Source organism: Martes martes (assembly GCF_963455335.1).
Source record: "Martes martes genome assembly, chromosome: 3".
Taxonomy (NCBI): domain Eukaryota; kingdom Metazoa; phylum Chordata; class Mammalia; order Carnivora; family Mustelidae; genus Martes; species Martes martes.
In genome coordinates, this window is record NC_137890.1 from 157,483,112 (window position 1) to 157,497,073 (window position 13,962).

The following is a 13,962-nucleotide window of genomic DNA, read 5'->3' on the forward strand; positions in this document are numbered from 1 at the left end:
GAATGGAGTGGAGTCACCAGTGGGAGCTTTGGGGACAAGCACTATTGAGGAGGTAGCTGTGGCCCTCTTCCTGACTTTCTCATGGGTCTGTGCCAGGGGCTGTATCGGTCCCCTCATGACCGAGAGGCAACACGTGGGAATGAGGGGCGATGCTCGGAGGCAGGCCTGCTGCGGAGCTCATGAAACTGGAGCTTCAAGGCCCAGAAGGGGCCCTCGCAATGTGTTTGTGTGGTCACATGTTTTTGTAACATTTGCAAAAATAGGATATTTTCATTGCAAGCACTTACTACTACTGTTTTTTTCTACTCTGACTTCCCTTCTGCTGTTTCTTCCTACTCTGACTTCCTTTGTCCCACTTCCCGTCATGCTGGGGACATGATGGCTAGAATTTAGGACTTAGGTAAGGGGATGCTGAGTCCAAGTGACATTTAATGCAGGTTTTCTGGGATATATTCATCTGATTCCCATTCACTTCGGGGCACAGCCAAACAGTTGCTAGCCATCTTGGGATAGGAAGAGCTTCTAGGAATTCCCTATGTTGTCAGAACATTTATGAATAATGAGCATGCAAGAAAACTAGAAATAGCTTCAAATCTTGCAGCTTATTTGTGGAAGAAACTTGAGGATGGTGTTCTCAAATTTAGCGACAACCCTAAAAATGTATACAGCATTATCAAAAACTAAATGTGAGGCCAGATTTTCTGATCTTGATCAAATTTGATTAAATGTGATCAAATACATTACAAGAAGGACTAATTTCTTTTTCTCTCTGTAGAATACGTTACAAACTCATGGTCATCTATGTAGAGGCAATCAAAGGCATAAAACAAAAATTTTAAAAAAGCCCCTATGAGGTGTGCAAAGCAGCTAATTAACAAAAATACTACTGTTCTGTTTGTGATATCTGTCAATTATTAAAATTTGAATTCACTGTGATTTATTTTCTCATTCTTATTCTCAAGTAGATGTTCACTTTCATAGCTAGCTTTGTATTCCTTTATTTAAAGAAGGCTTCCTGTACTTGGGGCTCTTGGATGGCTCAGTAGGTTAGGCCTCTGCCTTCAGCTCAGGTCATGATCTCAGGGTCCTGGGATCGAGTTCCAGATTGGTCTCCCTGCTCAGTGGGAAGCCTGCTTCTCCCTCTCTTTCTTTCCCTCCCCACTGCTTGTGCTCTCTTTCTTGCTCTCGAATAAATAAAATCTTAAAAAAAAAGAAAATAAAGAAGTCCTCCCAAGCCCTGTAAACCAGAGGTCCCACAAAACCTGGGTCTTCCCTTCATGCTGACAGCAGGGTGTAGCAAGACATGGACAGAGCCTGGGGTCTGATGTCCCCCAGTATCATCAGTGGGACTGATAAGGCAGGACTCTGCTGTTTGCAGTTGATAAAGGAAAGACACAACGCAGAGATAAATGGAAGGGAACAGTGCTTATTACGATTGTGTGTGCTGTTTACTTCTGACTTCGAGTAATAAGCATTTCTTTTGTAATGAGAAAGAAGAATACACAGGGCGCCTAACTAGCTCAGGAGGTAGAGTGTGCAACTCTTGATCTCAGGGTTCTAAGCTTGAGCCCCATGTTTGGTGTAGACATTAATTAAAAATAAATAAATAGGGGCATCTGAGTGGCTCTGTCAGTTAAGTGTCTGCCTTCAACTCAGGTCATGGTCCCGGGGTCCGGGGATCACACCCTGCATCTGGCTCCCTGCTCCGCAGGAGGCCTGCTTCTCCTCCCACTCTCCCTGCTTGTGCTCTTTCTCTCTCTCTCTCTCTCAAATAAATAAAAAAAAAAACTAAAATAAATAAATAAATAAATGTAAAAAAATAATATAAGAAATAAACTGAAAAAGAAACGCATTTAGTATATTCGGGGGCTGGGGATCTTTTCACCCTGCTTGTTCGGTTGTGTTTTCACACACAAGAAAGGTGGACTTTTAGTTCCAACGGCTATCCGGCTCTGTGGAGGGCACTGAGTCTTCAATCATTAGGCAGAGCAGGAAGAACGGATTGGAAAGGGATTGGAAAAAGCCCCAATGTGGAGACACATTTGAAAGAGAAGATCTAGAAGCAAAAATTGCAAACTGAGGCTCTTCTTTCTCTGGTTGTGGTTTTTGCTGCCAGAGTCTCGTGTTCCCTGAGGACAGTGGGAGACGGCACCCGGAGCCCAGCTTCCCCCAAGGGGCCCAGCCTTGCACCCGGCCAGCTGTGCCCACTGCCCCAGTGGCAAAGTCTCCATGGCCCAGACTCCGGCTTCAGGACCCCTGGGGGCAGGAGGGGGGTGAGTTGCAGATTCCCAGGCGTATGTGCATATACCCATTCTCTGGAGACAAGGCTCCAGAGAAAACTGCACGAATTTGGGCCTTCATTTGACAGGGGGAAGAAAGTGTCGAAAACGAGTAATTAGCTTTTACAGTCTGCATTCCCCTCCAAACTGAGTCTATGCTTACAACGGAGAGCACTCAGTGGGACTTCTCTCAGTTTTCAAATACAGAATGCAATTCACTGGAAAATCGACAGCTCTTCCAGAAGGTGGCACAGCTTAGTGGGAAAGAGCAAAGGCAAGCAGGCTCAAATCCACTTGAGAATGTTCCTTACCCTTCCTCAGCCTTGGCTATCCCGTCTAGAAAATGCTACACAAACAGAATTTCCCTGTAGTTTGCTGGGAGTCAGATGTGCGAAGTGGTCAGCACAGGGCTTGGCCTGTGACATGGGCTCTGCTAACTTAAGACACGCCTGTAACTATTGTTAAAGGTAACAGTAAGTTTAAACTCTGAAATAAAAATAAAAAACTGAGGGACGCCTGGGTGGCTCAGTTGGTTAAGTGGATGCCTTCGGCTCAGGTCATGATCCTAGCGTCCTGGGATCGAGTCCCACATCGGGCCCCTTGCTCAGCAGGGAGCCTGCTTCGCCCTCTGCCTCTGCCTGCCACTCTGTCTGCCTGTGCTCTCTCTCTCTAATAAATAAAATCTTTAAAAAAATAAAAAAAAAAAAAAACTGAGATGCTATGATAAATATCTATGCCCCTTTAACCAAGGTGACGAAGCTATTTAAATCAGGGCATTCCTTTCAGGAAGAATTAAATGATTATTCAGCATAGTATGGGTGATACAAAAAAAATTCAGAAATAACCAAGCAAGGAGAAGTTGGCAAATCACCAGTCTTGCCCTGCTGACGGTCACGGCCTCAGGAAGACACAAGGCATGCTGCTTTTCCCCGGAATTACGAGTAAGCAACACATCTCATGTGACCACTGCCAATCTCGTGCAAATTTAGGAAAACGGACCTGTTCTCCTGTTGCCAGCTTTCTGAGCTCTGTGGCCTGCAGCATTTTTCAAGGCCAGAACTCTGTGATGCGCAGGAGCTCTACACTTACACTTGGGACAATGAGGACCTGGGCTTAGAGGGGGTGGGGGGTGCGGTGGGGTGGCATGGGTATGGCCTCCCAGGGAAGGGTGTGGCTATGAATGCCCAGCAGGGGGCTTCCGCTGCCCCCTGCTACCACTTTCCACCCCCAATCCAGTTTCCAAATCACTGGTGTGAACAGGAAAAGATTCCTGGGACTGTAAAGAGGTCTGGGGCGGGTCCTAGGCTCTACCTTTGAACCACACTAGAGGGTTGGGGGCTTTGCAGAACCCTGGGTTGGCTCTGTTGTACAGGGGTCTCTGCCAAGCCACTCACCATGCCTCCCTCCTTGCTGTCATCTGCATCCCTCACCAACAGCGTGGTTTCATTGGCTCTGTGTGTTCTTTTGTAAACACGGAGGCGACAGCTAGGTCTTATATTTTTCGGCATTCTGCTTTGTATTAGGCAAATGCCACAAATTCAATAAAAACTTTTTGAATGGTCTAATACAATGTTTCAAAAAATCCGCATCTTTCAAGTGACCTCGACAAAGCTACCATCTACCTGGTGCATCCGAATAGGAGGCGGGAGTCATGAACTTGGGCACGGAGGTCCCAGTGAGACATCTGCTGTCTCAAGCAGGTTCCCCGGCTGGCACAAGGTGACATGATGATGTGAACTCAGAGCCCGGCCCACCTGAAGCACACGTGCAGCAAGGGACACCCGTCGCTGAAGTCGGTGGCCCCCGCCCAGAGGCTGGCAGGCTATCTGTTCCACATCAGGGCCAGGTGACCGAGGGCAGCTGGGCACGATCAACGGACGCAGATGGTGACACTGGGGTGTATGCAGCCCCTCAGTGATGCCACATAGTTTTCTAATGAAACTTTAAGACTGCTTCTACCGTGAAATCCTCTGGTGACCTGGTCTGGAGGGTTGATGGGAGGCCCAAGAGAGATGTCCGTGTTCTAACCCCAAGAACCAGTGAACGGGACGTTCTTTGCAGTCTTTGCAGATGTAATTAAGGAGCCTGAGACGAAGAGAGCGTTGTAGATTATCCTAGACCCAATGACAGGTGTCCATTCAAGGGATGAAAGAGAGAAGGGGAGGAGGCCCTGCGGACATGGAGGCAGAGCTCCGGAGGGACGTAGCCACAAGCCAAGGGAACTATGGAGCCCCAAGAAGTTGGGGGAGCATGAAAGCTTCTCCCCCAGGGCCTTCGCAGGGGGCCTGGCTGTGGGGACATCTTGGTTCTGGACTCCCAGCCCCCAGAGCTGTGAGAGGATACGTGTCTGGTGTTTTAAGCCATCCAGTTTATGCTGCCCTAGGAAGCATTTGTCATGGAGTCCCCAGACTGCACGGCTGTGTGCCTCATGGCTGTTGCTCCTCCTCTTCTGAAGAGGCTCCCCCGCTAACAACTCGCCTCCTCTGTTCTCCTCATCTCCAGCCCATAAAGCAGGAGAGTCTACCTTTCACAAACGTACATCCTATCAAATGGAGGCCAGTCCTTTCCTGACAAAACCAGTGTTCTTCCAAAGGGAAAGAAAGCCTCGTCAGGGCTCCGGACTCCCACCAACAGCATGGAACCTGACCGCCTCACTTCTAACCTTCCCTGACCTAATGTAAACAGAGCTTCCACAGTCCATTAGACTCCTTTGATCCTGGAGACATTCTAAGCACTTGACCACGGCCAGAGGCAAGGCGGAGGGGGCGGGTAATGGTGGCACCTCAGCCCAGCCTTCTTCTTCTTTTTTTTTTAATTAAAAAAAATTATTTATTTGTCAGAGAGAGAGAGCGCACACAAGCAGGGGGAGTGGCAGGCAGAGAGAGAAGCAGGCTTCCCGCTGAGCAAGGAGCCCAATGTGGGACTTGATCCCAGAACCCTGGGATCATGACCTGAGCTGAAGGCAGAAACTTAATGGACTAAGCCACCCAGGTGTCCCTCGGCCCAGCCTTCCCCTTCTTTCACTCCTACCCGCTATAGTCCATTCTCCATGATGAAGCCAGAGTGAAAATAGAAGGTCATATATTAAAACAAGTCCACCTGGGTCACTCCCCTGCTCCAGGAGTCTCCCAGTTCATGTAGGATAAAATCCTAAACCCTTGCCTACAAGGTCCCCAACTGGGCCTCTGGCTGTCCTCTACCCTCAAGTTCTACCAGCAGATTATGTACTCCAGCCCGGGGCCCTGGAAATTCCTCAAAAGGTGAGGAAGACCGGGGCAGGTGAGCAGGGAGACCAGTGCCCAGGGTGAGATGGAGGGTGGGGCTGGAGGCGGTGGTGGGGAGGCACTTTCTGCTTCCAGTCACTCCTACAAAGCTCAGGCCACCTGCACTCACATGCTTTCCCTTTGCCAGTCACTGTACCTGCTGGCCGATCATCGAGAGACTGGCTCCCGGTCTTTGGCTCCAACAATAACCCGACTAATTTAAGGAGATGTCAGGGTCCATGTGACAGACCCAGTCAATCACCAGCTTCAAAATTCCAGGAGCTCCTTTTAATGCCAATGGCCTTGGCTCCTGTGTCCTCTTTTGTCCGTCACAGGGCTTCAGCCCTGACTGGCCCCCAATCCCTTGCAGTTGCTACTCTCTTGAGAAACCTCACACTCCAACTTTCCACCTGATCACGGCATGCCTTCTGATCACGGTTTCGTGAGACCCCTGCGGGCCCCTCATAATGCCATCCTCTCCTGGGCCATCGGCAGCCCCCTCCTGACTCACGCCCTTCCCTGCTTAGCTAGTGGGTGGTAACCAGGGGCTACCAGAGCTGGCTGTGCGTGAGTCAGCGGGGAGCTCTCAGAGCTCTGATCATGGCCCTATCTGGGATATGTGACCCCACAGGCCTCCTGGATGCTCAGACTGACCACTCAGTCCATCCTGAAACATTCTTCCCTTCTGTTTTCCAGCACACTACAATCTCCTGGTTTTCTTCAAGCCTCTCTGACTGTTCACCTTCTGTCATTCTTAGAGGCCCCTCTTCTTGCTCCCCCTCCTGACATCTGGTCCTCCTCTCCATCCCCAGCCGCTCACTCTCTCCCCCTTCACCCTTCGCTTGGTCGGGCAACCTCACGTGTGTGCTGACGACTTCCAATAATGTTGCACTCTTCCCCTCTACTAGATGAGGCACACAAAAATTCAGAAGCTGGACAGGCAGATGATTACTACTAAAGATGGGCACACTTCAGATGCTAGGAAGGCTCCTGGCCTGTGCTCTCTAGTTCTATTCTAATCTCTTTCTGTTCCCCAACAGCTCTGGGATGGGTAGCTAGGACCACGGTGCAGGCAAACTGGCCAACACAGAACCTCCCATAAACACAGGATTATAACAGACTAAACCAAACCATTATGTGTCATTGCAAGGGCTCAATGCATCAATGACCCGTCTTTCCTTTCCACTTCTCCCTTGCCCCTCACGTGGTACTTACTCCCAAGTACTCCGTGGTCAGAAGCTTCTCGCCTGACAGCTCTCCAAGCTGCGGCTGGATCAGCTCGTCTTTGTCCAGATCAGCTTCCATAATGTCATGGTCCTCCTGTTTCAAAGGACACATGGGGTGAGTGCCCTGGACCCCCGGCCATGCATTCCCGGAGAGCTGGCTCCCCTCCTGGGCACCCGCCATGGAAAGAAAAGGCCTTTGCCCAACCCCGCAACTGATGGGTTTGCATTTCCAAGGGCTTCGGGGGCAGTCTGTCCTTTGCTTATAACCTGTCCATGAAGATGGAAGGGAAAATGCCAGCCCCCCTCTTTTGGAAGCTGGCCACCTAGGGAGTGCTTCCATGACCATAGGTGTGGAAAGGTTCCATAAGACACGCAGCAGTCTCTCCTAGTCACAGTTCTCAGAATTGCCCTCTGTGAGGTCCAGGTACCATATGAACAGCCAAGTCAGCCTACCAATAACTACTACGTGCCTTCACACGCACAGGCCTTACAGGCCACACAAAACTTGTTCTTCTCTAGTAGTTTATGGTCAATAAGTAAAAAGATTCATCAAAAAGAGAAGAGCTGTTTTGCTTTTGGGAAGATGGAGTGGGTAGACTTTTCCCTATTCCTTCCTCTAAACACAACCCAAACACTGGGCATTATGGATACAAATAAACGGAAGGGATCCTGATAGAAGGCGAGAAGGTGGCAGACTGGCTAGGTGGCTGAAGACTCAAGGAATGAAAGGTGCTGAGTTCCCTGGGTTTCCTTTGTTCCTTATAGGTTCCACACTAGGAGACAAAGAAGCCAGCAACACAACTACGTGAATGGTGAAGACAGAAACATTCCCCCACAAAGCCCACTCTCTCTAGCCAAAGGACCAGGAAAGGGACAGCCCAGCAAGACAGAAGTTTTAGAAAATAATCTGACTCCACAGAAAATATCGTGGTGCCATCCCGACCATACCAGCAAGGGCCTCAGGGAGCCCAGACTTCTCCCCTCACTAGGCTGTCATCAGGCACCCCCACACCCTCAGCTGGGGTGATATGAGAGAAGAGCAAGTAGGAAGGGGGACTTACATCCCTGCTGGGCAGTAATGAGGTCCCCCATCCCCAGGTGAGAGTGGAGACCACGTGGAGAGCCTAGCCTTCCACTAGCAGTAATAAGATGTCCTCCTCTCCATGCTCTGGTGGGGTCAGAGGAGGCCAGGTGGAGATTCAAGGCCTTCACCACTGCCCACCATGTCCCTATGGTGTCAGGCGTGACAATGTGGGCCATACTAATGAGGTGCTCCTACCTGTTCTGGTTAGGGAGATACTAAGGAGGCCTAGAAGGCATCAAGAACTCCCATCCTTGCCCTGCGGTAACGAGGAGTCTCCTCCCATCCCCCACCACCAAGGCGTGTCAATGGAGGCTGAGTGGAAATCCTGGACCTCTACTCACACCTGGCAGTAATGAGGAGGCCCTGCTCCCCCTGCTAGAGCTATGTCAGAAGCAGCCAGCTTAAACAAAAGCTTTCAATTAGATCAAAAGTCTCCTTTTTAAAAAGATTTTATTTATCTGCCAGAGATAAAGAGAGTGAGGGAGTGTGAGTACAAGCAGGGGGAGCAGAAGGCAGAGGGAGAAGCAGAGAGGGAGCAGGGAGCCCAAGCAGGGAGCAGGATCTGAGGACCCTGAGATCATGACCTGAGCTGAAGGCAGACACTTAACCGACTGAGCCACCCAGGTGCCCCTAGATCAAAAGTCTTAAAATACTCAAAATATCTGGGTTTAAATAAAAAATCACTCATCATACCAGGAACCAGGGAGCTCTCAAACTGAACAGAAAGAGACAATCAGTAGATGCCAAGATCAAGATAACAGAGTTGCCAGAATTATCTGACACAGATTTTAAAGCGGTCATCACAAAAGGGCTATAGTGAGCAATTACAGACATTCTTGAAACAAATGAAAAAATAGGTCTCCAGAACACAGAAAAAGAACAAAATAAACTCAAAGCAAGCAAAAGGAAGGAAACAATAAAGAGAAGAGCAGATATCAATGAAAAGGAAAGCAGAAAGACTGTAGAGAAAATCAGTCAAACAAAAAGCTGATTCTTTGAAAAAGATTAATAAAAATGCCAAGTCGCAAGCAAGACCAACAAAGAAAAAAGTAGAAGACACAAATTGCCAATGTCAGGAATGAAACAGAAGATATCACTACAGATCCTGTAGATATCAAAAGAGTAAGGGATTACTATGAATAACTACACACACATAGGTTTGACAACTTCGATAAAAACACAAATTATCGGGGTGCCTTGGGTGGCTCAGTGGGTTAAATCCTCTGCCTTTGGCTCAGGTCATGATCCCAGGGTCCTGGGATCAAGTCCCGCATCGGGCTCTCTGCTCAGCGGGGAAGCCTGCCTATCCCCCACAACCCGCCTGCCTCTCTGCCTACTTGTGATCTCTGTCTGTCAAATAAATAAATAAAATCTTTTAAAAAACCCAAAAAAACAAAAAAACACACAAATTATCACAAGCCTCTCAATATGAAATTGTGATATAGGACTATTCAAGTAACCTTAAAAGTATGACTATGAAGGAAATTGCTTCATAATTTAAAAATTCCCTGAAAAGAAATCTCTAGGCCCACATGGTGTCCCTTTGAGACTTCTACTGAGCTTTTAAAAAAGTAACACCAAGTCTGTATGTCTTCAAGAAAGCAAAATAGGAAGGAATACTTCTTAATTCATTTTATAAAGCTTTTATGTTACCCAAACCAGACAAAGACAGTACCATAAAAAGAAAAATACAGACAAATGTCCTTCATGAATAAAGATGCAAAAATCCTTAATAATCAAGTTAAAAGGGGGAAAAATCTTTAACAAAACCTTAGCAAACAGAATAGAGCAACAGATCAATATGTTAAATGAATTATATGCCATTAACAAGTGGGGTTTGCTCCATTGATGCAAGTTTGGTTCAATATCTAAAATTTAAATATTATAATCCAAAGGTTAACAGGTTGGTGAAGAAGAAAAATCACATGATATATAAATGGATCATATAAGTGGGTGATCATATAAATGGATCATATAAAAAGTTCGGCAACATTCATGACAAAAATAGGAACAGAGGGATACTTGATAAAGAGCCTAGAGCTAATATAACACTTAATGATGAAAGACTGGAGGCTTCCCCCCCCATGACTGGGAACAAGGCAAGGATTCCTGCTTTCACCATTCTTTTCAACACAGTGCTAGAAGTTCTAGATGGAGCAATAAAGCAAGAAAAAGAAAAAAAGGGAATAAAGAGCATAGAGATCAGAGAGGAAGAAACAGAACTGTCTCTATTTGCAGATGCCATGATTGTCTATGTAGAAATCATGTAGAAATCCCAAGAACTCTACCCCTCGAAAATCCTAAAACTAAGTGAGTTCAGCAAGGTCACAGGATACAAGATAAACATACAAAAATCAATTTCTATGTACTAGTGATGAGCTTAAGACACTGAAATGAAAATACACCATTTACAATTGTTCACAAAAATAAAAATAAAAAAATACTTAGGTATCAATCTGGCAAAACGTGTATAGGACTCGTATGCTGAGAACTATAAAACACTAAAGAATTAAGAAACTGAAGATCTAAATAAATGAAAAGACATACCTTGCTCATGAATTGGAAGACTCAACAGAGTTAAGACATCAGTTCTGTTCAAAAGTGATATATGAATTTAATGTAATTTCTATCAAAATGCCAGAAAGATTTTTCTGTAGATATATACAAGATTATCCTAATATTTATGTGGAAAGGGCAAGGGGACTAGAATAGCTAAGAAAAGTTTGAAAAAGAGTCCGGTGGGAAGAATCAGTATACCAGATTTCAAGACTCACTATATAGCTACAGGCTTAAAGACTAAGTGGGGTTGGCAGAGGAATAGACATATAGATCAACGGAACTGAATAGAGAACCTCAAAACACGCATACACGAGTATGTCCAACTGATTAAAAAAAAAAGATTTTAGGGGCGCCTGGGTGGCTCAGTGGGTTAAAGCCTCTGCCTTCGGCTCAGGTCATGGTCCCGGGGTCCTGGGATGGAGCCCCTCATCGGGCTGTCTGCTCAGCAGGGAGCCTGCTTCCCTTCCTCTCTCTCTGTCTGCCTCTCTGCCTACCTGTGATCTCTGTCAAATAAATAAAAAAAATCTTTAAAAAAAATAAAAATAAAAAAAGATTTTATTTATTTGACAGACAGAGATCACAAGTAGGCAGAGAGGCAGGCAGAGAGAGGGGTGTGGGAAGCAGGCTCCCTGCTAAGCAGAAAGCCCAACGTGGGGCTCGATCCCAGGACCCTGAGATCATGACTCGAGCTGAAGGCAGAGGCTTAAACCACTGAGCCACCCAGGCGCTCCTGTCCAACTGATTTTTTTTTTTTTTTAAAGATTTTATTTATTTGTCAGAGAGAGAGTACACACAAGCAGGCAGAGAGGCAGGCAGAGGCAGCGAGAGAAGCAGGCTCCCCGCCGAGCAAGGAGCCCGATGTGGGACTTGATCCCAGGACCCTGGGATCATGACCTGAGCCGAAGGCAGCGGCTTAACCAACTGAGCCACCCAGGCGTCCCGGTCCAACTGATTTTTGACAAAGGTGCAAAAGCAATTCAATGAAGGAAGGACTGCCTTTTTGGTAAACGGCGCTAGAGCAAGTGGACATGCACAGGAAAAGAAAAATGGACCTCCATCTCATTCTCCTGGCTTATCTCAAAACTAATTCAAAATGGATCATGGACTTACATGTAATAGTATCCAATTGTTAGAAAAAATAGGAGAAAATCTTCAGGATCCATGGGGAAGCAAAGAGTTCTTCTACTTGACACCAAAAGCACACTCCATAAAAGGAAAAATTAGATAAATCGGATTTTACTGAAATTTTAAAATCTTCTGCTGAAAGACCCTGTGATGAGGACAAAAAGCTAGAGACTGGGAGAAAATATCTGGAAACCAGATTTCTGACAAAGGACTAGTAACTAAATATATAGGACATACAAAACTGTTCTCAAAACTCAACATTAAAAAGTCCAAATAATCCAATTAGAAAATGGGCAAAAGACCTGAAGGGACTAAAGAGGAGCTATGGGTGGCCAATAAGCACGTACAGATGTTCTACACCATCAGGCATTGGGGAATGTACATTCGAGCCACACCAAGATCACTCTGCGTCTGTCAGAAAGGCTAACAGAAGAAACGCTGATGGGGATCAGCTGGATCAGCTGATGGAGAAACTGATCACTCCTGTGTCACCGGTGGGCACACAAAACTGGTCCAGCCACTCTGGAAAACAGTTTGGCAGTTTCTTCAAAAGCTAAACCTGCACCTACCTACCACCCAGCAGTTACACTCTTGGGCATCTAGCCCAGAGAAAGGGAAACTGATCGTCATATAAAAATCTGTACGTGAATGTTGACAGCGGTTTTCCTTGTAATGACTCAAAACAGGGAACGAGAGATTAAACGAACCGCGGTACCTCCATTCCAGGAGCTCCACACACACACAAACCTGGAGGCATCTCCGGTGACTTGTGTCTTGGGAAACAAGCCATTCCTCATGGTTATAACCTGTAGGATTCCATTTACACAACATTCTCGAAATGACAGAACTGTGGAACTGGAGACCAGATTTAGTGGTTGCTGGGGGTTACGGAGGAAATGGGGGTGGGAGGGAAGTGGGTGTGGCCATAAAAGGGATGCTGGTGGTCAGGGAAATCCTCTGGACCCTGAATGTCTCAGTGTTCGTGTTCTGCCTGTGATATTATACTATGGCTTTGCAAGATGTTAGCCCTGAATGGAACAGGGTGACAGGGGGACCTGCAGTCCTCTTTCCCACTCTCTGCCACACTTCAGAGAGGACGCTGTCCTTTGAGGTTAAATATAAAGATCGATACAAACAGTCCAGCCCTTCCCCTGATAGGTACTAACTAGGTCAAGAGTGTGTCTATGAGGGGAGCTGGCTGGCTATGGAAGTGAGAAAGAGGGAGGATGGGGCCCTGAGGAAGCAGGGGGGAAAGTGCTGGTCCCGCCCTCAGGGTGTAAGGGTGTCCCAGGCCTGGTGCCAAGGGTCCCTGAGCTCATCTGACCAATCTTTCCCCTGATTTCCTTGCCCACTCGACAACCTGTAATTTGGCTCCTCTAAACTTGCCAACAGGAAGAGAAAGCTCTATTCTGCAAACACGTGTACCCTGTCCCTGTTTTCAAACTAACTTCTCGTCATTCTGGATGCCCCAGTCGTTTGTGAATTTGATTTACCTGAGTCTGTTTCCAAGGGACCTGAAGGCTCACATTCCTGTGGGGCCTGCCTCTGGGCAGGGCTGTTGCAGGAGAACAGGTTGTGTCCCCAAGCTCTCTTTAGCACACAGAGGGATAATGCTGTCTGCCACAGTATCACCCAGCATGGGCTGTCTCAGGAAAAGGGGGTGTGGGTTATTCTAGGTGGTCCCCAAAGGAGACTAAGAGGCAGGCCCCAGACCAGCACACAGTGCTCTGACCACAGGCCCACCGAGGAACCCCCCTCACACTGATTTCTGTGGTTCTCTGCATCTTAGCCCTCCCAATGGCTCCGTGGAGATTCCTTTACTCCACCTGTTCTGTCTCACCCGGAGACCGAGCCTGAGAGAAGTGACCAGTCCACAGTGACAGGCTGGCCTGGAGGCCAGGAGTCTAGACTTAAAGCCGAGGGCAGCGCTTTTCTGCCCAGATCTTTCTGACTCGGCCACTTGGGACCCGTGGAGAAGACTGTGTCTGAAGAGGCCGCAGCTGATCGGACTGGGTCTCCTGAGGCCCAAGGGCCCCCACACCGGGCTGAGATGGAGCTTAACAGTGCAGAGAGCAAAGAGCAGGGCCGCAGCGGCTTTCTGGAACCCTTGGTCTCATCCCTCTCCTTCCGGTCCTGTCGAATCCCAAACAGAATCTGCTCTTGTCCTGCTAGATCACCAGGTTCATGGGCACTCAAACCCCCCATCCTGACTTGGCTGCTGCCTTCTCCTCCCCCTGCTTCCCTGAGCCTGCTGCTCGGCCAAGGACCCGTGCAGCCGCCATCCTGAAATTTCACTCGGGGCTCCTTCCCAGTAACGCTGAGAGGCCCTGCTTGGGGTCAGCCCCGGGACAGCTAAGTACGAGCTATGGTGTGGCTGTGGCTTAGCATTTAGTTCATTAAAATGCCAACATCTCAGTGATCAAATA

General features: G+C 47.7%; 1 protein-coding gene across 1 annotated transcript in view; it reads right to left on the bottom strand.

Annotated features, from left to right (window-relative positions):
* ARMC9 (armadillo repeat containing 9) overlaps positions 1-13,962 on the bottom strand; it is a 152,975-nt gene that overhangs the window by 22,954 nt on the left and 116,059 nt on the right. The window contains exon 20 of the mRNA XM_080798761.1: positions 6,758-6,862. Coding sequence (XP_080654887.1) covers positions 6,758-6,862 — 105 coding nt within the window. The remainder of the gene's footprint in view (positions 1-6,757; positions 6,863-13,962) is intronic.